The 23,706-nt window shown below is 40.2% G+C and overlaps 1 protein-coding gene across 2 annotated transcripts in view; it reads left to right on the forward strand.

Annotated features, from left to right (window-relative positions):
- The window catches only part of RGS6 (regulator of G protein signaling 6), a 253,427-nt gene that overhangs the window by 182,414 nt on the left and 47,307 nt on the right, over window positions 1–23,706 (forward strand). For both annotated transcript variants that reach the window (XM_031505011.2, XM_031505010.2), the window contains 9 exons: window positions 1,212–1,263; window positions 3,732–3,796; window positions 6,717–6,793; window positions 9,701–9,782; window positions 10,297–10,371; window positions 11,694–11,792; window positions 12,849–12,910; window positions 17,300–17,410; window positions 20,621–20,746. In XM_031505011.2, the coding sequence (XP_031360871.1) occupies window positions 1,212–1,263; window positions 3,732–3,796; window positions 6,717–6,793; window positions 9,701–9,782; window positions 10,297–10,371; window positions 11,694–11,792; window positions 12,849–12,910; window positions 17,300–17,410; window positions 20,621–20,746 (749 nt within the window). The remainder of the gene's footprint in view (window positions 1–1,211; window positions 1,264–3,731; window positions 3,797–6,716; window positions 6,794–9,700; window positions 9,783–10,296; window positions 10,372–11,693; window positions 11,793–12,848; window positions 12,911–17,299; window positions 17,411–20,620; window positions 20,747–23,706) is intronic.

Below are 23,706 nucleotides of genomic sequence, written 5' to 3' on the forward strand. Positions count from 1 at the left end.
TCTTGTAAGACACAACAAAAGCAGGGGTAATACTGGTTGACCATTTAGCTGTATTTTTCTCTGTTCTGAAAGAATGGCACTCTAAGAACTTGTCCTGTGCAGTTTTCAGGAGCTGCATTTCATTATATATTAATTTCTTTTTATTGTTTTAAGCTTGTGTAAACCACATCATCAAATTGACTGTCTATTGACTTTTCTTTCCCTTGTCTTTTCTTAAAATTTTTGCATATTCCTTGCCTGCTTTCATTTCCTCCAACACACCTCCTTAACCTTTTTCTGCAAAAATAACCTGATAGAATCATGCTTTGTTTCCATTACTCTCATCTTGCTACTTTCTACCTCACCATCAGTCCCTCCTTTAACAGTAGATCTTCCTCTTCTGAAAGTCATAAGACACCTATCACTGAGGAGCATTAAACCCTGTATTGTTTGAATCCTTCATGTTTTCTCCCTGTACTTTGGTGGAAGGACGTTAACTCTGTGTGGTAAAGTCCTATGCCCATCTGTAGCATTACATCAGCAGAGCAATGTGTAATCAGTAAAGTTTCAGTGTTCTGTAATTTGTGTGATCACCGGTATGTCATTTTTCATTCTTGTTCAAAATGAAATACAGTCACATATAGTTATAGCTTGTAGTTAATTGTAGCAACTGCAATATGCAGACCTGGATAGAAAGCAAAAGCACTAAGTTTAGCAGGACTTCTGCTTTCAGAATTAGTCTAAACAGCTGAGTTTTGACCTCTGCCATCTGTTTAAACTAAAAGGAAATTGTTTTGGAGTCTGCCAACCGCATTGGTAGCTGCTTCAGAAAAGCAAGGGGTATGTAGCATATAGATAAGACCAGAAGATTCCTTGTGTGCTTAAAAAAATATGTATTCAGGTTGCCTGTGAATTTCTGGGGAAGGAGGAGGTTCTGGGGATAGTGGATAAGATGTCCACATTCAGATGAGCTGGCAAAAGTGTCTGAAATTTCATCAGGACACTGGACATCCTCCACAAGAAGTACTTGCATTACAGCATCTCTGTTTACCTGCAATGAGGACTGTTAAAGGTTTTTGCGGCATCCTGACTTTTACTGTAATCTTTAGCAGTGTTTCCCCTGAGGGCAGAAGCTTGGTGGTAGATTTTGTGATTCTTCTTTTTGAACTTTTTTCTGCATCTGCATGGGTTTTCATCTCTTAAATTACAAAAATGTATATGTTTTTTCTTAGGCACCATACTTTTGGCCTTCAAACTGCTGGGAACCAGAAAACACAGATTATGGTGAGAGTATGATTGTTTCGTTATAGCAAGTTAGTTTGTGATGTAAACAGTTGTCCTTAAAATAATTACTGTTGGCTACATTCACCCTTCATGTGCAAAGTTTCTTGTCAGGCAGCAGCATCACAGGCAGATCTGTGCCCATCTCAAATGCACAAACTGAAACCCTGGAGCATCTCAAGCCCCTGGAGCTGTAGCCCTTGACCTCGGTGGAGTCAGGATTTTGCCATCCATTGCCCTCATTCTCCCATAGTCCTGTTCATTTCAGCAGGATTTGTGGCACGCAGAATACTGGTTCTTGGGATTCTTAAATAATACCAATATTGCTTTTGTGGTGACTATCCTCTGATCTGTTACTGAATCTGTTATGTGGATCAATAAAATTTACTTCATCTGGGCACTTATCTGACTGATCAATAAACTGGTACATAACTCACAGCAGCCCAAAGCTAAAAGTTCTCTGATACATGACATCAGACTTATTTTCCCATTTTTTTAACATTACCACATGATATGGTAAAAGAGAAGACTAAGCATGGTTTATGAGTTAATAAAGTGCAGCATGGTGTTTTAAACTTGTGAGTGCCTGCAGACAGGGATAATACATAAAGAAAATATATCAGTGTTGGTATCTTTAGCTGTCTGCATGCAATATTGCTGTCTCTTCCAGAACTGCACTGCCTTCACAGTTAAATGATAAAATTAATTGTTGCATCCTGGTGTGGCTTTGGAATAGGAAGTGTATCCATGTGTGCAGTCATAAAACAGGAGCTTCTGGAAGTCCTTTATCTCATAATCTAAGATTAGTTTAAAATTCCTCCCTGAGTAATCAGTTTGGTTTTTTTGTTTTGGTTTGGTTTTTTGTTTTGTTTTGTTTTTGTTTCCTGTGCAATAATTACTCAACATTATGGATTCTGGAAATAATTTGCTGGGGTAAAGAAGTAGCCTGCAATGGTGTGTGTCATATGATAGCTCTTTTGCAGTCCTCATCTGCAGATGAGCTAGACTTACATGTTTACCCCATTGAGGGAATGGTTAAGGAGAAAACATTATGCTGTTTTGTATTTGCAAAAAAATTTCCAGATTTTACAGTCACCCTATATTACTGTGTGAACTGTGCCTCATATGTATTCTTTAAAAACCAGAAGAATAATGTGAAGAGGGAGGTTCTGGTTTTTTCCTGCAATATCAGATAAATAATTGGTTTTGGCAGTCAGATTATTGTGCTGCAGTGGCATTGAGTAGAACAGTACACCCCAAAATGAAGCTCTCTATGAGCTGACCCACAGCTGGACAAGCTTCAGCTGCATTAGCTGAGCCCTGTAGTGACAGATTTTCATCTGTCCCAGAAATCTCTAACATATGCTTATAATCAGACTTTGCATATCAGAGGCCTGTACAGATGGAGTCTTCCCAGGAATTAATCCCAAACTAGCGGTAGACCCAAATAAAACTGAAATCCCAGGGGCACTTCATGCTATTTTTATTTGCTTGTGTCCACTTACAGGAGAGGAGCTACCTTTCTAATGGCAGTTCATTGCCTTGCATGAAAAAACACTGTGAGACAACCGACTCACTTAATTTGATGTCATAAGTGCCTTACAGAGAAAACTGCCCTTGAGATGTGTAAATATAAATTAACTGGTTAGTTCTGGTTACAATGCATAATACTGGCTCATTATACAAATGTTAAAATTACAGAAACAACATAGAATAGCATTACTTGAGTAGCACTGGGCCACTGTTAAGTTCAGACCTGACTGTATACCCAGAGTGTGCTGCAGACCTTGTGTTTCAGCCTTTAATGGAAATGGGGTGAGCTTAGCAGATCCAGCTGGAGCTTTCCCAGAAGACAGCCTGGGTCTGGTTTGGTGGTGTGTGCTGGGCTCATCTTGACCGTCAGAATTCCAAACCACATCAGTTTCAGCAGCCTCTGCCTATAGCAAAATGTGACAAGGCTTAACCATTTGAAATGTGTAAGAACAAGAGGGTGGAGCTTATTAAAAAACGCTCAGATCATGCTTTTAAGATCTGGCCCGTATTTCTCTTTTCACTTCAATATTCTGATTTATTTTTATTCTTTCTTAGCAGAAAAGAAATGCAAGGATGGTCACTTTGGCATGCATATTCCCAAACTGCTTAGTGAACAGGTTGCTTATGCTATATCTTTTACCAGACCCAGAAGCAATTGTGCCTTTTGTGGACATCTTGTTAGGTCCTGGCATCTGCTCTCAGCACTTTTAAATGAGATGTTGCAGATGTTTAGGGCCTCTGAGATTAATCATAAACAATGTCAGATGGGTGTCCAGTGTCCAGGCCTCTCATTCTTTGACTCATATTGCTTTCTGATGAAAACAAACTGTCTATGGACTACATTTTTTCCTTCTTTTTTTTTTTTTTCTTTTTGTTTTTTTAAAATCTAGTACTGATAATCTGTCTGTAATTGTTTTCCATTCTGTTTCTCCCTTTAGCCATCTATCTTTGCAAACGGACCATGCAGAACAAAGCTAGGCTGGAGCTGGCGGATTATGAAGCCGTAGGTACACTGCTGCTAGAGTTTAAGGCTGGGGGGATGCAGGGATAGCTTTGCTTGCCAACTGAATGCTGCCATTTTGTGCTTTGGGGTCAGCCTTTACTGTATCTCTTTCTTAGCTGTCACAACTGTGTGAAGGCTGATATGAAGACAACATCAGGATCAAGACTGATGAATGTCCCTGGCTTTGCAGTGTCTCACATTAAACCATCTGCTGTATAATGAGCCCTTCAAAGCTGGGGCAAATTACACAGAAATTTAGCTTGGTGTCCTGTTTTCAGTTAGGAAATCCTGGTTTATATAGCAGATTTCAGCACAGGAAAATGATGGATTTTCAGATGTGCCACTAGGCAGTTAAATTGTTGATGGCACATCTTGTTACAAAAGTTATCAGATACTAGATTTGCAACATTTTCTATATGCCATATGAAAAATATAATCAAACTTTATTTAGAGCATGTTTTCTGATTTGGAGTTACTATCAATAAAAATATCTCAAACTTTGGTGCCAGACTGCAGGGTGAAGAGGAGTGGGAAGATGGAGGCAGGAGGAGAAGGGCTGTGTATTTCTTTGAATACCAGCAGTGTAGCACTCTGAGCAGCTAAACTTTTCTTTCTGTCATGTTGACTTTATTCTGTTTACTTGCTCAACAGTATTATAGTAGAATTTTATACATGGAGTTTTCATTAGAGAGTTTTTTTACCAAGTTGGTTCTAGTGTACTTACGTGGTCATGTTTGTTACAATGAAAACATTTATGTTGCGTATATTTGCATATATTTTAGAGTGGGACTTTTTTTTTTTTTCCCCAAGATTGAAGTTTTTCCTTCTTCCTTACCTTCTACATTTTGGAACACTTATGCACATGGAGAGATATGCCATTTGGTCCTTTCAGTGCAGAGCATGCAAAAATTGCCACTTATGTAGGCCACCGACTTCCCAAGAGGTCTAATCTCAAACAGGCACCAAGGAAGGAATAGAACAACCTGCATGCACTTACATGTCCTTTTGCTGAGTTTTCTCTTCTGCATATTGTTGATTTCATTATTAAAACCATTAAAATTGCTCACATCCAACCAATTAAGTGTAAGTACTCAGAAGATCTACCATAAAGCAACAAAAGGCTGTTCAGCGGCACACATACTCCCACACACATGCAATCAGGCTTTGGCTAAGTACTTTTGCACATTGTTGCCTACTGAGGGTAGCAATGCTCCAGTGATGGTAAATAATTAGATCTTGGCAGTCTCTCATTTTTCTTGTGAATATTGCATTGCACAATTAGAGGTTACTTCTGCATTCAAACTTTGTTCTCTTAATTAGAGACATTCAGATAAGAATGGCACCAACTCTTCCTAAGCATTATGGGAGCTGAAGCAGATCCAGCAAGGGATGTAAGCTTAGCAGAAGTGAGAGAAACAGGTTTGCAGGAGTGAGAACCAGTGCTTCTCATATCTTTGGAGATGCAGCATGAGAATGCTTCTCCACAAATATCAGTAGTGACCTGCAGCTTCAAGAGAAGCTCTCTACAAAGTATCTCAGGGGACAGTTCATTTTTAGGTTCTGCTTGCAGCATTTACAGTCCTCCAGCCCACATTTATATTGATGAGAGCAGGAGTCTTGATGATGTGATTATGCTTGTATAGTTGCATTCAGGTTTTTTATAATTGGTCAAACATAAGCACAATTCAAATATAGCTTCAGTTGGTGATGTTTCATTGGTTTCAGCATATTTACTCCAGAGGGCACATATGAACATAATTTAAAATAAAAATAATGAAAAAATACCCACAAAAATTTCTGTTACAGATAATTACAAGTTGTTTTTCTTTGTAGCCAAAGTTAAGGAAATCATCACAGTTCAGTACAGCTGTAAATCATTTGTTTAACATTTTTCCTCTATATATACAGAATGAAACTGTTACATTGACTTGGTAGTAACAGGGCCAAGCTTTATGCTTTGTGTTATACAAGAGTTTAAAGTAACTAATAGAAAGATTTTTTTTCTTGCATTGAAACCTATGTGCCTGAAAAAAGTTTCTTGAAATAAATGTGGTAAGTATAAAGAGAACAAGAGTAGAACTACAAGTGTTTGTTTTCAATGTAAATTTGAAACAGTTAAACCAGCTGTAATGGAGAAGAGCATCCTATTGATTGTCTCACAGGCCTCCTTTCTTGGGGAGGGTATGGATATGTAACTTCAGGGTGCAATTTAAGCCTGATATTCCAGCCATGTTCCAAGTTTAACCTCAAGCTTTGATGAAGCCACATCCACATCCAAATGTCCAGATCATTACACTCTCTAGAATAGGTCTGGACCAGAGCTCTTACTTCAGGTGTAGAGCAAAACTGCATCTCGAGCCATTCTTTGCAGTAACTGTTCATTGTTCAGACAAACAAGCTATTTCCTTTTGTGAATCATCCTGGCAATCCCAGCCTTCAGTACTGTGTAGCTGCATAATGCTCATCAGTGACCAGGATAGAGCAAAGCAGGGGATGCTCAAGCTTTGCATCTTCACAAAAGCCTGAAGAGAAGAGAACAGTGCAGAGAGGAAGGGAAAGTGAGGATGAGAGGGAAACGTGCAGCTGGCAGCCATCTGCTATCAGAAATGAAAGTCATCAGCTTCACAAAGCTTCTCAGTGTTATCTTTTGGGAACAAGTCCATATTTTTTTCATACTAGAGCTCAAGCTGTCTTCATCACACTCCATTACTTATCCCTGGCAGGGCCCTCTGGGTTGCAGCCTAAAAAGATGTGTTACAGCCTTGCTTTGCCTGCACTATAGTTCACCTGAAAGCAACACTGACTTCCATGTCTTTAGTTTCTCAGTAAAAAAAAAAAAAACCACCATGCTAAACACACTCTCAAGCAATTGTTGTATTTACAGAAATTAGTTGTTCTTACTATTTTCATCTTTTGACAGGAAAACTTAGCAAGACTTCAGAGAGCGTTTGCAAGAAAATGGGAATTCATCTTCATGCAAGCAGAGGCCCAAGTGAAGTGAGTAATCCTGGAGCACTGAATTGCACCAGTATTTAGAGCTGTGAAGGGAAGGAGACTCTGAACAGATAAAACTTCTTTGTCAAAATCTTTACTGTGACTAAGCTCAGAAGGTGTTGGTGAATTTTAATCACTGGCAGACTAGAAACAGTAGAGAGCCAGTTCTGAAGATCTGTGCCAGAAATTGAAAGATGGCTTTAATTATCTGTAGATGGAAACACTGGTCTGGAGCTCTTAAGCCTGTATTCACCATGGGGCCTTGTGTAATTCACAAGCCAATTGTGCTTCTACATTTGTGTAGTACTTTTGTTTTTTGTGAATGGAAAGAACAGAATTTTGTCATCTATCTGTATTACTCTATGCTTGCAGAGTATTTCTGAGTCTAAAAATGCTGTCATTTTCAGGTGATTATAAGGGTGGTATTTACAACAGGTATTTCTTCTCATCTTCCCTTGTGAAGCAGTATGAAGCCTCTTAATGTTTTGAGTGTGTTTTCATTACTGCTGGTAAATGGATATGGTCTAGGGTTTGTGTAGTATTGTCTACAAGCTAATACCTAAAACTCTGAGTGTCCATTTTGTGCATGTCATTGTCACTTGTAAAATGGAAAGGTTAGTGAAGATGATACATGAGAACATCAGTACCAAAATGGTTCCATTGGAAGGAATTTGCACTTTAAGCATTACATGCTAAAAAGTTAAGGAATATCATTTCTTGAAGGTGTGTCTTGAGGTATATGTCTCTATTTTTGATTAACCCTTTGGAATTTTGATAAATTCTTTGCTTAATAACATTGCAATTATGTACCATTTAAATATACGGTAATTATCTTTTAAACTGCAGGGTAATTAAGGGATTTTTTTCCAACCAGAATAACAGTGTTCCATTTGGAAGAGAAAATTAGAACTTAGGATAGCAATTGTACTTTTAGTTACTGAAAGGCTATTGCCAAGATGAAAAAAAAAAGTGTAAGTCAAAACAAAAGTCTGCATTCTGTCTAAAACATATAATTATCACCTAAGAAGGAATTGCAAATATCGGACTTATTGTGATCACTGTTGGTTATTCATCTTTTCTTCATTCTGCTTTCTTTGAAGCATAAGCATGAACTGGCCACTATCAACTTTTTTTGCTGGCTTTCAGCTCCTTCATTCAGAGTTCATGTAATGGTTCAGTCTTCAGGTTTCCAGAAAGGCAGGGATGGGATTCACATTGTAATTCACAGTTAACTGAAAGTTTAAGTTAACTAGAAAAGGGAGAAAAGAAAAAAATCAAAAATACCTGAAAACATTCCTCCGGCTTACCAAGTTTGCTTTGTTTTCCACATTTTTGTTTGCACACAGGATTCCCATTGCTATACCCACATTGCTTCAAAAACTGCAGCCATAGAGCATCTAGCTGCTTTGGGTCTTCATAGTTTAAAACGTGAAATACTGAGTTATCAGTAAGTCTGGAGAGAAGAGCTGACAATCTGGGTTGAGCACAAAGTGTCAGTGAAGAGAATTCCAAGTGAAGCCTCCAAAGATTCCCTTCAATTTGTGTGTGCTGTGTGGTGTAAGATTGCAATAGGCTTCACCTTCCCCTTTGGCCAGGTGTGAAGGACTCTCTCAGAAAAGTAGTTTTGGGCTGGGTGTCCTCAGAGCAGTACAGCAGCTACTCTGGCTTTGTGTGAAGACAGAGCTCGTGCCAGAGCTTGTTTCTCACCTCTGCCTTGCAAGGGGGAAATCAGCTAGTGATGCCAAACTGTAGAGAGTTTGATCTTTTTCTGGGGAGGAGTGTTCAGAAAATTCAATTTTTCTCCCCTGATCCCTATTCTCTTGGTACATTTCTAGCACAGACTTAGCCAAGGGTCACTGCCCCTCAAAAACAAAAGCAGATGGGAGAGAACCTGGTGGTCAGAAATCACAGCTGGCCTGGGTTTTTTTCCTCACTGCTTTGATTTTCCTGGTGGCAGCTATGTGGGAAACCAGCACAGGGACACTGAGCTTTACTCAGTCCTGCTCTGGAGGTAGAGGCTGTTCCTCCTTTCATATGCCTCTTCCAGTCTCTCTGCAGGTAGATCTTGCAAGTTGGTGCTGACTTTGTGCTCATGTATAAAGCTGGGTGAGGTGCCAGATGTCACTTGCTCACTGCTGCCAAGAATTGCTTTGAACAACCTCTGGTGGCCTTTGGGCTGTGTGCTTTGAGTGAGTTGGTTCACTGGCTGCATCAGGGCTGGAATTACTGAGCTCCTGTTGTGCCAGCCCAGTCATGTCTCCCTGGGGTGGGTGCTGGTTTGGAGGGGGCCATGCAGCAAACTCACCTTTGGTCACCTGTGCTGTCACCCCTTGCTCTGCCAGCAATGGGGGCACACAGACAGATGCAATCTTTGAGTTGAAAGCTGTAAGGAGGAGCGGACACAAGTGCTGCCCATGCTGTTGCTGCTGGGAATGTCTGGGATAGATGTTCCTTTGCAATCTGTATTCATTCACTGGTGCTGCTGGGGCATTGGGGTGCAGTGGGGTCTCCTGATGGAGACTTCAGTTCAGCACCAGCCAGGACCCTTACCTGGAGCAAACAGATCGTGGTGGGGTCTCCTGACACAGACAAAATTACAAAATTTCCCAGCCTGTCAAATCAGAGTATTGGAAGAGAGTACCAGGAAAAATTTTTCTCACCAGATGAAAAACATCTGTTAAATTTTTCCACATCAATAGGAAAATCTCTTGACCCATGTTGGAGTAAACATCAGTGTTACTTTGTTCATGGCATGTGCCCCTGCAAAGTGCGAGTGTGACATGGCTGTACAAAAAATGTTGATTGCTGAATTTTTTTGTCTTGGGGTTAAAAACCACAGCTAGGAGCTATATCAAAAAAGAAAGCATGACTTGTACATTGAATCATACTCACTTATTCTTTTGTTTTCAGAATCGACAGGAAAAAGGATAAAACAGAAAGAAAGATTTTGGACAGCCAGGAAAGAGCATTCTGGGATGTGCACAGGCCTGTGGTAAAACTATTTATGAATGAACAGACTTTCCAAGTTTTGACAGGAAAAGTTTTATTACTATTAAATGTTTTATGCACAAAGACATTGCCTTTGTAGTCACCACATGGATTTTCCTCACAGTTCAAAATGCACCAAGTGTCTACAAGATTATTTGAGACATTCTGGACTTGTGTACCTATGGAACTGTTGACTTGGAAATATGTGAAAAATGTGAAGTTTGGAAAATTATTTACTGGGTTATGAAAGAAAAGCACCTTACTCAGTTTGTCTCAGACTTCCTAGCAAAAGCTCCCCCCTGTTTGCTATTTCCTTTTGATGCCAAAGTTAGGAGTAAGTGGATTGAATGCTGACATGGCATCCTTGGGTATATGCAGTCTCTTGTTTAGCAAGAGTAATTTATGGGATGCAAACCTCAAGAAGGAGTTTTGGACAAGATCTAATTGTATATTTTATAAAGGTAAGGTAGGATGAAGATTCTTAACAGAGGAATAACACAATTACCATCTCTTTTCAGCCAGGCTGTGTGAACACCACAGAAATGGACATTAGAAAGTGTCGCCGTATGAAAAACCCACAAAAAGTGAAAAAGGTCAGTTTGAGTTTCCTGTTTTTGTTTTTACTTGTTTGGAGTTGGTTTAGTTCACTGTTTTTGTTTTCTTTAATGTAAATCACACTTGACACCTACTGTATATGAGACTTACCCAAGAGGAGCATAAAAAAAGTGTTTTGATAGTATGATTTCTGTTTTGTTCTCCTTGGTCGATTTGTTATTTCAATTTTACCAGCAAAGTTGTACTGACTTGATGGGTAATGGCTAGAGCTGAGAAGGGCATTAAGGTGTCCCAAATGTCTGCACTCCCATAAAATTAAAAAGAATTGGCAAAACTACCTAGGTCCCTTTTTAAGAAATTATCTGGGCACAGATAATGATATATTTACCTGCCTTAGTAATTTCAAAGGCTGGCTCATTAGCAACTTGGGTGTCTTTGACTTCCTGCAAGTTTGAGGTCTTCTATATATATGAAGTCATAAAATCAATTAGATTGAAGAAAATCATTAATATCAGTGACTTAAAACCTTAACCTAACCAAGTCCTTCACTAAACCGTGTTCCTGTCTTTTAAATAGTTTCAAGGATTACAACTCAACAACTTCCCTGGGCAGCCTTGTTCCAGTGCTTGATAACCATTTCAGAGAGAAATTTTTCCTAATATCTAAGCCTCTCTTAGCAGAGCTTCATGCTTTTTCTTCATGACTTGTTATGTTTTTGGATGGAACACTGGACTCCTGAACTTCCTTAAGTAGTGAAACTGCAGCAGAGCTATTCACATGTCTATCAGAAGTTTTACTGAAAAGCAAAAGCACTAAATGAAAGGGCAAATTATATTACTTTCAGTGCAGGTGTCTGTCCTGAAAATGAATGGCTACAAGTCAGTCTGCAGGGTTTTGTTTAGAGAAGTTCATGTGAACTTGACCCATTGACTTGACCTGGTTAAGCACTTTCTTCAATATGTAGTTTTACATCAAGAAATTAAATCAAGTGAAAGACAGCAGCATAGAATTAGGTTCTAATATTTTCTTTTACCACTTGCCTCACCCCAGTGACAGCTCCCAGTGTTCATCCTGCAAGTGTTAATGCACACAGACTTCAGAGCTCCTAAAATTATCATCTGCATTTAAACATTTAAAACAAATTCTTCTCTTAACAAGCCTGCAGGCCTTCTAAGTGCAGGCATCAGCAAGAAGGGTCTGATCTGTAAATTTTGCTGCGGGATGAATAATTATTTACCTGTGTGGGTATAAAGAGTAGGAAATTGCTGGCTTGTTACCTTACTGCTTTGCATACTGCTGTTCCTCATTGTGTAACAGAAAAACGCTGTAATCCCTTTGCTTGTTCTTTGCTCCCTCACAGTCAGTGTACGGGGTTACAGAGGAGTCTCAGCCCCAAAGCCCTGTACACCTGCCCTCCCAGCCGGTGCGCAAAACGACAAAAGAGGATTTCCGGAAGCAGGTAGGTAGGTGGCTGTATGGCAACTCTTCTGAGAACTGCTACCAGAGAAAAAGCCTAGAAAGTTACTAAGATACCAGCAAAACCAGTTGTATGTTTTACCTGTCCTTGATCCTCACATAATTATTCTTGATTCTCACTTATGTAAAGTATTAGTAAGTATTCATTGAGCAGTGCAGTTGAATGGTGATACATATTATGAGTAACACTGACCTTTGAATCTACTCTTATTGTCTGTGGACCAGACACAGACAATAAGGTAATAATTCCATTTCACTGAGGATGTCTGAAAAGTGGACAGTGACAAAGGCCAGTGTAGCTGGGCACAGGCTGGGGACAAGTGGTGAGAAAAGGCATCATTCAGTGCCTGACTGTTAGACTGTACAGTCAGAGCTTTTAGGAAACTAGGAAAAAGTTATTTGGACTACCATGCCAAGGAATGACCAGCCAACTCACACATCTTTGCCCTGGCATGAAGAGCTCTCCCTCAAAATTGCTTTGCTGCAATAAACAGCCCTCACTGAAAGACAAATAGGAATCACTAGATCAGCATTTTACTAAAGGCAGCTTTCTGCCTTTAGTTTCTTAGGCAGTTTCTTAGGCAACCAGTTCTTGGGTGGTCTTCTGAACTAAACCTGGATGCTACATTTCTTGAGCATTTTTATCATAGGCTGAAGAACTAGTTCGTAGCAGAATGGAAGTGTGCTGTAAAATGTTACTGGTCTTGAGATGCCAGCCAGTAAGAGGAATGGGAGAGCCGAGTGTGTTTGTAAAAAGATCATATTGTACCCTGAGTAGTCTAGGAACCTTGGCTCCAAATATGTGTCTTTTCTACTTTCAGTTATGTCTTCTGAAGTCTTCCCCTAGAGCTTTGCCTTTGGCAGTGGAGCCTGCTATTGGAAGCAGTTAATAAGCTTCTGATACCTAGGGAAGGCTCCCATTTCCTTCTGAGTTACTTTCAAGCTGTTTGGAAAGAGAAATCAATAGTGTGTTGGGATATTGTCAATGCATGCTGCAGAACTCATAAATTGTTAATGTCCTTGTCATCTCTCTCCTCAGATAACTTTTCTGAACATGCAAATAGAGAGACATTGTTTAAAGATGTCCAAAGTAGCAGAAAGGTGAGTGTCCCCATTTTGATGATTTCCCATTCTTTCCTCATCTCCAGTTTGGCATTTCTAGAAACAGAGCAGGCAGCAAAGTGCAAACGCTTGACCCCCCCCCTTTTGGTGCATCAATCCTTTCCCCTCCTTGACCAGCTGTGTTGCCTGTCTGCTGGTTGCTGACACTTCTGTACTCACTCTTCTGCCACTGAGCAAAAATAGGTGGGAAATGAGGACCTGTAATATTGCAAAAGAAAAGAAGCATTCACAAAAGGAAAAAACCTTATGGGACTTGTTTCCCACTCCTTCACTACCCTGTGGTTTATTTTTAGAAAAGTCATTCCTGTCTCAATTTGAAAATAACCTTTTTTTCCCTTTTTGGCTGAACTCTTAGTGCTTATCTCAGGTTAGTCTGGCACAACTCTGGGGAAGGAGCTGTGTTTGCATTTGTTGCACATGGTGTTCACATTTCTGTTCATACTGGGGTTGTAGGACCAGTTCCTGCTCTCATTTACATGTGTATGAAAACCTTAGAGAAGTACTGGGGTTGTACCTGGATTACTCAATGCAGTGTTTTAAGGAGTGGATTTCTAAGAAGCAATGCACAATTTTACTTGCAGAATGTTTAGTTTTGGTAGAAAAGTATGAATAGGTGAAGAACAAGCTCAAATTTAATTGAGTATGACAGCTCACTTACTTAGGTACTTGTAAGTTATGCACATTTGCAGGGTGGTCACTGAGATGAAGGTAGAGATATCCATGCTCTTCAGTGATATCACTTTTAAAGCAAAACTATGTTGAATATGAAGAATAGGATATGGGCTGGTTCCTTCTAGAGAAATAATAGAGGAATTTTTATTTAAGCAAAGTAAAGCAGGAATACCCCTTGAAATGTGCTTTGCAGTGCCTGTGCCTGTAGTTAGCATGCATGTATTAAACCAGGTAAATTAAATGATGAGAGGCTCAGTGTAGGTTCCTATTGGCTAATGAAGTTTAGCAATTAAAATGAAAATGTATCCAATTAAAGAGAAAATATTCAGAAGCCCCCTGAAATCCTGCATGCAATACATCGGATGGTTAAAATGAGCACATTTATATTTATGTTTTGGGCTTTTGGATCTTCTCAATTAAGAACATATACTCATACTTAAAAAACTCTTATTGTACTGAATTTATTTACAATGACCTGAATATATTGAGACAGCAATCATTTTCCTGGTTTGAAAGGACTTTTTTTTTCTTCTTTTCTAATTGCTCTCAAGTTGGGGAAGAAAATGTTGCTATCAAAACCTGTGCAAAATAATAACCAGGAGAAAAGCAAATCAAATGAGAACAGTCAAATTACAGAATGACAGAATCAGCTGAGTTGGAGGTGACCCACCAGGATAATCAAGTCCAACCCCCTGGCCCTGTACAGGAGAGCCCCAAGAATCCCACCATGTACCTGAGAGCATTGACCAAATGCCTCTTGAACTCTGGCAGGAGTAGTGCCAGGACTGCTTCCCTGGGGAGGATATTCCAGAGTCCAGACACTCTCTGGGTGAAGAACCTTATATTTCTAAATAATTATTAATAATTATAAAGAATGAAAATCATGGTTGTTATCTTTATATCTTGTGAGGAGGTGTTTGGTCATGTGATGACTTTGAATATTGGCAATATTGACTAAGAGTCCCAGATCTTGATGTGGAGAGTGGTGGGAAGTGCAGCCTGGATGTGGAGCATTGCAGAGCAGATAGGAGGGAAGCAGAAGAGCTGATGGGTCCAGTGGCAGGGACTGGTGAGGAAGAATGAACATGGCTGACCTGACTTGCACAGTTGCCTGAAAAAAAACCTGTGCAGCCTTGAAAGCCCCATGAAAACACTGATTACAAGCACTAGGAATGAATTTGCTGTCTAAGGAGATGCTGTTATTATCAAGTCAATTTTCAGGCTGGACCTTGCTCTCAGGACAGTTTAGGTGATCAGGTTACAGGAGATGACTTTTTGGCATGCTCCCTTCAACAGACAAGCCTGACAGTGGCACTATCTGCCAGTTTTTCAGTATTGCACAAAGGCACTTTCAGGAGGATGAGGGAAGTAACAAGTAGCAAGTAAGTCAGAAAGCAATAGGGCAACCAAGTTACAGGAATAAGATATAAATTGTTTCGATAGTAATAGATCAATTGTATTTATTTTACATTAATTCACACTATTCTTGGGATAACCCTTGGTTGTCAGAAGAGGAAGGCTCTCTGGAGGATATCTCCAGCTTCTGTGAGATAAATACTTGCTGCTATACATTTTCTTCCCCTTCCTCCCTGTTCTATTTCCAAGAGTAGATCTGTACCAAATGTGGGAACAGGCATCCCTCAGCTACTCCACACACTTTGGAAACTTTCTTCCACAGCTTTTCTCCCCACCTGGGACCTGTACACTGTCAGTTTTAACCACTGAGCTTTGAGAACTATTGAGCAAAACTATCAATATATTTTATTGTTTTCCCTGACTGCATTGTACAGTGTTAGTACAATTTCATTAGACATGGCATCACTGAAATGGCTGGGGAAAAATTAACATCTTCCTACCAGAAGCAATCTCAGTTCCATAGATGAAAATCTGTGCTATCCTTTCAGCTTCTCATCAAAGTTCCTGTGAAGGCTCAGCAGGCCCTCTTGATTGAGAGACAGTTGGGTTCTCAAGGCAAGCTCTGCACCCTTCAGTCAACTGTTCCTACCACCTCTTCTACTGGGTATTCAGTTTATCACCCAAAAAGCCAGGTTTGCATTTTGACAAAATGCTTTTCCTTAGGAGTCCCCTGCCTGTAGCCTCCTTTAGACAATGAGGCAATGATTCTGCTGCTGCCATTATACTGAATCAGCAAAATGTGCTTAGAAATTCTCTTGTTTCATTTTAGTTTTTTTCTTCCTTTCCTTTATGCTAGTACTTGTACTAGCACCTCTGATGCCTTCTTATTATTTTATTAGGAGCAATTCAGATTTCACAGCAGATATCTCCTGATTGATCCTTCTTGGCTTTCTTTTCTTTTTTAACCAACCCTCTCTCATTGATGTCTAAGGGACTGCTGCTTCTCTGTGAAATTGGATGCTGCTCCCTCCTCCAACCCTTGACCCACAGCAGTCATGAAATGTAATTAATGAAATGAGATGAGACAGCCTCAAGTGCCCTAAGGGGCAATGGGAACCTGCTGTGGTTACAAAAGTGTATGATTTTAATGCCTCATGATAAGAGCTAGGACAAACAAAAAGAAATAATTACTACAGAGCAGTTCAGGGAAACTTCCTGCCTTTTATAACCCTTTGTTTCACAGAATTTTTTCATTTGCCTGCCTTTTTGAGATGTGAAGGACCAGAGGTAAAGTTTAGCATGGACAATTACAGTGCAAATACATTGGTTGTTCAGTATGATGAGACATAATTAACTTAGTTAATTACTTGGCAGATGTAGGCAAGAAATAAAGTGCCTTAGAGTATTTCCAATATAGACTAGAAGAAATGTCTTTTGATTTATTTCATATTTGCTGTCTTTCTTTTGTGAAAATGCGCCCCTAGCCCCAACCCCAGTGGAATTCCTGAATCATTTATGCAAGCAGACACAGTCCTTTCTCCAGAAAGCTCTTTGAATCTCATTCTAGTGAGGATTAGAGGCTCTATGCCTTAACTGACTCACCATGAAGCAAGCCAGTGTAAAGGCCAGGAGTTTTTCCAACATGCATATAATTTACTATTCTCTAGGTTAATTATTACTGTTGAAGTCTTTTACAATAGTGCCATTAGACTAAATACTATACCAACATAACTGAAAAATTATCTATAGGCAAAGCTTTGATGTTTAGGACTATGATCCTCCAAAGATTTAAGCATATTCTTATCTGCAGCCCATGACCCTGTTTAGGTGAGTTTCTCATACTGCATAAATTTATGTGGGTGCAAAAGTTTGCTAAAATGAAAAGGAAGAGAGGAAATAGTAGCATGCAGCAAATGTAATAGCAGGATGACACACACTTCATATTCTTCCCATGGCTCTCTGGGGGAAGTCCTGCCATACCAATCCAGTTGTTGCCTCATCAGGTTTTTTGGGAGCATCTCAACAGAGACAAGCCTGAGGAAAATGCTGCTGTTGAGGAAAATACTGCAGCGAGCTGATGGGTGTCTGCAGAGAAATCCTTGCATGTGTCATCCCTGGGAAAAGGGTCTCCTGTGATTGCTGCGAAACTGTCTAATCCCTATAAATAAAAAGAAGCATACACCAAAACAAAACAAAACAAAACCCCAAAAAATCCCTACCGAATGCCCCCCCCACAACAGGATTAAAAAAAAAAAAAAAAAGCTGTACTTCTCTGACATGTGACTGAGCATTCAAACCCTCTTTTTTTTTTTCCCCACCCTTTTTTTTTTTGCCTGCCAGTTTAATAGCCTACACAGAGCAGTATGTGGAATATGACCCCTTTATAACTCCTGCTGAGCCTTCCAATCCCTGGATAAGTGATGATGCAGCATTGTGGGACATTGAAATGAGGTAAAAAATAATTGGTAGTTTTAACTAATATGAGAGTTGTCTTGCCATTTTGTTTGTATGCTCTTCATGCTGCCCTGTTTGGAAAGGAAGTTGTATGTCTGTACTACAAGATTCAAGAACATAGCTAAAGTTTATCACTGGTAACTGTGAATTATTCGGCTCTTCCACTTCCATATGGCTTGATGTATGGGGACTCTGTAAGTCAGGTAATGGATGTTCTCATACCTGTCGAGCACTTGCACAGACTCATGTCTAGAAGCCTAAAGCTGTAGGATACTGCAAAGACAAACTTGTTCCAGTACATCTCATTTGACCCTTGGGAGCCTGCTCTTCCCCAGCTGCAATGCTCCAGCCCTGCCTCTGTCATGGAATCCCACCAAAGATGCTGCTGGGAAAATGGGATGAGTTATAAGTGGTGGCCATTACTGCTGTGCAAAGTGAGTTTGGCTCAGGAGCCAGAAGAATGTAGCTCATGTGTGAGACTTGGCAGGTCAGACTTGTATTTGGTTGATAGAGTTGTTCACCTGTTGGTGAACAAACTGGCTTGTCTCTGTTATGGTGTCAAAAAGATGAAAAGAGGGAGGAATGCTGTAGGATATTCAATGCCTTGCACCTCAGAGTTTCTCAATTAAAAAAAAAAAAACAAGAACACTGCAACAGAGATCATGTTTTGCCCATGTGATGCTGGTGCAAGGGAAATCTGGCCTGTGTCTGTGTCTCTTGCCTGCACAGGTTATCCACAATCCTCGTAATGGGGCTCAAATTGTTCTGCCTGCTACTATGCCTAGCAGTTCCCTCAGCAAATTTGACTGGAGTTCCCATGCCCCATATTACCTTCACTACTCAAATCACATCCTGTAGCCAACAACTGCAAGGGCTCAGCAGCTTCTCCAGTGTTTAGTTGCTGCTATTTGACACCAAATGTGAACTTGGAGTTCACTTTAGCAAATCTTTGATAAGAAAATGACAAATCTAATACTGTGTGTTCTTTAATAATAATTTAGAGATGCTATTGGCCTAAGAAAATTGATTCATAGGGAATCAGTGTTCCAGGAAAGAACAAGATTTTGCCCCATTTAAAAACCAAGTAGTTTGGGATGTTGAAGTTGTTTTCACTTGCTTTTCTAGTAGTCACAGAAATCCATTATTTTCCTAACCTCTGCCCCTCTTCACATAATTTTAGTATTTGTTACGCCTTTTTTATCTAGTTTCTCTCATTTTCTCCATCTTCCCTAGTAGGACTAGTACCAGATACAGCCTTTGCAAAATACTGCTCTGTAGAAACCCTCACCCACTAGGTAATCCAGGCATCCATTATTTCTGCATCTGTTGACGTAGCTGCAAATCCCAGAAAAGATGTCTGTGTCCCTGAAGAATACAATTAGCCTGATGTCACAGCCTTATAGGAATTTAAAATAAATGCTTGGTTTCTGCTATGATTTCAGAGTTAAGGAAGGTGATTTTCCTGCAGATGAAAAAGAGGAAGCCGTAGTGTGGGGAGATGGAAGAACAAACAGCTCTGTATTTCCATTTTATTCTCTATTGTAAAAAACTAACTGCATCTGCATCTAGTTGCAGCTTGCATGAATAATTAAATGATCCCCAAGATCCCCTTGTGTTGCCTGCAAAGCTGTTTCCTTGGTTAGAAGGGCAGAGCCCTTGCGCAGGAAAACAAAGAGCCTCTCACTGCCAGTGGCAAGGCTGGCTGCTGAGTATGGGCAGCCCCGTGCCACTGCACTTCATCCTCCATGGCAGTCAGGACTCAGGAAATGCCATGGAAAGCAATCTGTTTTAAATAGCACTTTGGCCTTTTATTGTGTGTGCCAGAACATTGTGTAGCTGCAAGAAGAGCAGGTACAGATCTCTGGATTCAGCAGGAAATTCCCTGAGCTTAAATTGTGCATGGCTCTGCACAAGCACGGCTTTTGTGTCCCGATGTCCAGGCTGGTTCACGTAACAGGTAGGCTGGATCTACACCTTTGTCTGCAGCACTGCTGGCTCCTGAGGGAGTGCAGGAGGAGCCATCCCGAGTGTGCTGCTCCTCGAGTGAGGACATGCCTATCAATTTTGCTTAGCCTTTACACCAAGAGAAAATGAAAGCAGGCATTTTATTTACCCCTTTGGCTTATTTGTCTTCAGCACAGATCGCCACTGTCCCCTAAGGCTCCATGATTAGGAATCGCTGTGGACATGACGAGACACATAGTTTAATAGATATGTACTGTTAACAATGGCTCTGCTGTCACAAATGTGAGCAGCTGAGCTGTGTTTTAATAGTTGTCTCATAGTATGATGCCATCACACCAGAAGCTTTCAAACAGATTACGCTCTGATGAAGCCTGTCTCATAGGATCCTCGTTGTGATTCCCAGGCACCACCACTCCCTATAGGCATCTCTGCTACATGCCTGGCAGTTCAAACAAGAGCTTATTTAAGTTGGGCTGTGTTAAGAAATAATTAAGGAGAAAGGTGATTTTGGGTGCCTCTGCATCTCAGTATCCCAGCTGAGACATAAAATAAAAGTCTGATTGTCATGGAGAGTAGGAGGAAGATGCTTTTTAAACTTCTGAGACTTAGGCATGCAAAAATCAGAGGCACTAAAAAATAAAAGACCACAAACCAGTAATCATTTTAGATATTTTGCCTGCACTGCTTCTTAGTGGAACTGCTTTTCTAATGCAAATGTGGATCTGAAAATCTGAAGCCAGTTCCAAGTGACCAGGCAGTACTGTGTGGGACACAAGGAAATGCTCTGGAGCACATCAGTAACCCAGGGAACGTTGCTGGGAAATTTCTGCCTTGATGCATAAGAAGTCCTAAGGTACATTTGAGGAGATATGCAAGAAGTGCATAATGAATAATCATTTAGGCATGGTATGCTGTTCTTCCAAATGACATCTACCAGAAATTGCTCTGAAAATCATATCATTCACATTCTCTTTGTTTCACCATGTATGTAGCACCCAAATAATGTCCTTTAATGATTCAAATTATGTAATGCGTTAAAGTCCTCAAGTTCCTTTAATAATGATCCTGGTCTTTATAGGTTTTTTATGTTATTTGCTAACTTGCATTTTTGAAAAATCTTGAGAAAAAAACCACATCTCATCTAATAATCTTCTTCCCTTCACTTAGCAGAAACAGCAGCAGCTGCTCGGACAGCAGGCAGAGATGCACATTCCATCTGTTTTTCCTCTTCTCTCCAAACAGCAAAGAACCTAGTCAGCAGCGTGTGAAAAGATGGGGTTTCTCCATGGATGAGGTGCTGAAGGACCCAGTAGGACGAGACCAGTTCCTTCGTTTCCTGGAATCAGAATTCAGCTCAGAAAACCTCAGGTGAAACCTTTTCTGACTTGACTAAATGAATGGGCCTGATCCTACTCTCTTGCATAGGTGAAATGCAATGTTTGGTGTGTCTTGAACTGCCAAAAGCACCCATTTGAATAAAGATGAGAATGGCTGGACTTGGCCCACAGCACTGCTAGACACGTATACTAGACCTATGTGAGTCATCTCAGAAGCAGTGTTCAGCAGAGGCAGTGTTGTCAGGTATCTTCTGCATGCCAGGTCTTGCAGACTTGCATGATGTGATGAGATGCAGCACATTGCTCCTCAGCCCCATAACCATGTATAGGATTTACGTGTGTCTCTGTGGCAGGGCTTGTGTAAGGGAAACAGATGGATATTATGTGGCTAAGAACTGTTGCAGTATTGGCAGTCACCAGGTCAGGTCTGCAACAGCTACTTTTAATTTTGCCATGTGCTTACTATCCAACAGCTTGTCTCACTTTAACAGGACTCTCTATATGGGGATTCTGAGTACCTGACTTCTCAAGTTGTGAAGAAGTCAAAATTTCTATCATGAAAAATTATGTAGATACCCATATGATCCTACATCAGGCTGAGAGCCAGTAAATCCCACTTTTTTTTACTGAATAACACTGCAGAGTTCACTGGCAGGTTCACTGGCAGAACTGTGCCTGCTCTTGGGGTGAGGAAATCTGGCCAAGTTTGGCCAGACTGGCCTTTGCTGGTAGTGAGCAGGTTTTTCTTACATCAGACAAGAACCTGATTGCACAGCCCTTTTTAATTATGTTTTTTTTTTTCATTATTTTTCACTTAGAAAATGAAATACATTACTAAAGCATGTGAACAATTGTCACTGTAGTGCAGTCAGCTAGCCTGCAAGGTCTGAAAGAGGAATTCCCCAGAAAGTGATTTTTAATGACATTGCAACTTACCATCCTATTTATCAGGTTTCCCTGTCCAAGGAGAAGTACGGAAAGCATGCCAGCAGCAAAACAGTGAAAACTCAATGCACTTTATTGTTTTGAAAAACCTGAAAGATAACCTGTAAGAAAACAAGGGAATGTTACTAATTACATAAATGAGCTTGAAATTTTATTGCTAAACAGGTACTGAACTTGCATATCCTTACTGCAGTTATGTACAGCAGCACTCATTTGAAATTAAATTGTAGTGATGAACGTGGAAAATTAATATACTGTATTAAAATACTCTTCAAATTAGTGTTCTGAAATTAATCTGGGATTGTGCTAGTGAAATCCAGCACATTTTATGACTAGCGTCTGTCCCCCACGTTCATCCTACCCAAACAAATGGAGAAAGTTTGATTATGAGGAGGCAAACTTATACCTTCCATGGTCAGTCAGAGCTGCTCCTCCTGCTGATGCACATTCTCTTTGATTTTGAGATGTAGTGAAGTGGCAAAATCAGCGGGCTGGCATAGACAGCTTAAATACTGCATCCTTTGTGGAAGACGTTGGCATCATTCTTAGTATGGGAACTTTGCTATCATTCTTGTGGTATCATTACAATGGTATTGGCTTATGTGGTATTATTATCTCATATTGGATACATTAGAAAGCCTGCTTAAAGCCTTAAATAACAGGATGCAAAGGCAGAAATGTTAATGATGAAAACTGGAATAGAGTGGATTATTAGCAGTGATGCTAGAAAGAAGAAGGGTTCAGGTGAGGTAGAGAAAGCTCCTTAATTCTCACTTAGGAGTATGTACCATTAAAAAAGCAACTGCTGGATGCTTACACATGCAAGCAAAATCTAAGTTGCACTCAGCAGCAAAGTTGGGATCTGCCTCACTTAAGCTGACAGCTCGGAAACACATGCTCTCTTTTTATCCAATCTCCCATTAGAGAGAGAAAGAGAAGTTTCTCTGAAGCTGAAGAGGAGTCAGTGAATCACCTGAGAAGGATTTGTTTCAGCTTTAACTGGAAACAAAACTAAAAGCACCTAAATTACACTAGAAAGCACCTGTCCCTTGTTCTCATAAATCTGGAGAGACTGATTTAAATGAGTGCATGGCAGACAACTACAGTTGAGTGAGACACATCCCACCCAAATCCTGGAAGGTGTAAGAAATTTTCTGAGAACACAGCGCTTAGTACCTTGCTAGAAAAGTAACATTCACAGTTAATCTTCTCAGGACTCTCTTCCCCGTAACTACCCAGACATCTTGGAAATTTTTTGCAGCAGTGGTGTGTTATCTCTTGGGAATGTCAGTAGGATCTTGGGAGTATCATTAGGATTAACGCTGGCTGGAGCCCTATAGACCCCTATGTTGAATTTAAGGCTGATCTGAGAAATTGACTGCTGGAAAACCTAGAAATTCATGGTAGCACTAGAAAGGTTTTGTCAAGTGTGTGCTTGAGAATACCTTGAAATGAATATAATTCAGTAATACAGCAAGGTAATACAGTAATACAGCTGACCAAATTCAGCTCTTATACCTTGTGGTGAGAGTCCCAAATCACAGGGCTGAAGGTGGTGGGGTATTTCCATCTCTTCCTAGCTGAGAAAAATTGATCCCAGTGGGGGTCTTGGGTGAGGCACTGCCAGAGACAGCAGCAGACTAGACTCGATGACCTCCCAGATCACCTTCCAGCTGTGTTTCTGTGTTCTAATAAACTTGCAGGATCTTGTCCACCAGTCTCCTGAGCTCAGCTGAGCCCTGTAACTTACTTATTTATTGGCTGTCCATTATTTATGTGGGAGCAGGAAAGCCAGTCAGTTGGGTATATTTCTCTCTGTTTTTATTTTAACTCTTTTCCTTGCTCTGTTTTCTTTCTCCTCTCTGTTGTTATCTTTCATCTACAATTTGTTTTGATTTGGGTGATTTTTGAAGTGCCCAAACTATAGCAGATAAAATGCTAAATTTAAAGCAAAATAAATAAGAAAGGGTAAGAAAAGAAAAGGCATCAGAGAGTTATTATACATTTTTTATGACCTGGGAACCTTCTAAGACATCTTGAGATTGA

The sequence above is a fragment of the Lonchura striata genome, chromosome 6 (genome assembly GCF_046129695.1).
Source record: "Lonchura striata isolate bLonStr1 chromosome 6, bLonStr1.mat, whole genome shotgun sequence".
NCBI lineage: Eukaryota > Metazoa > Chordata > Aves > Passeriformes > Estrildidae > Lonchura > Lonchura striata.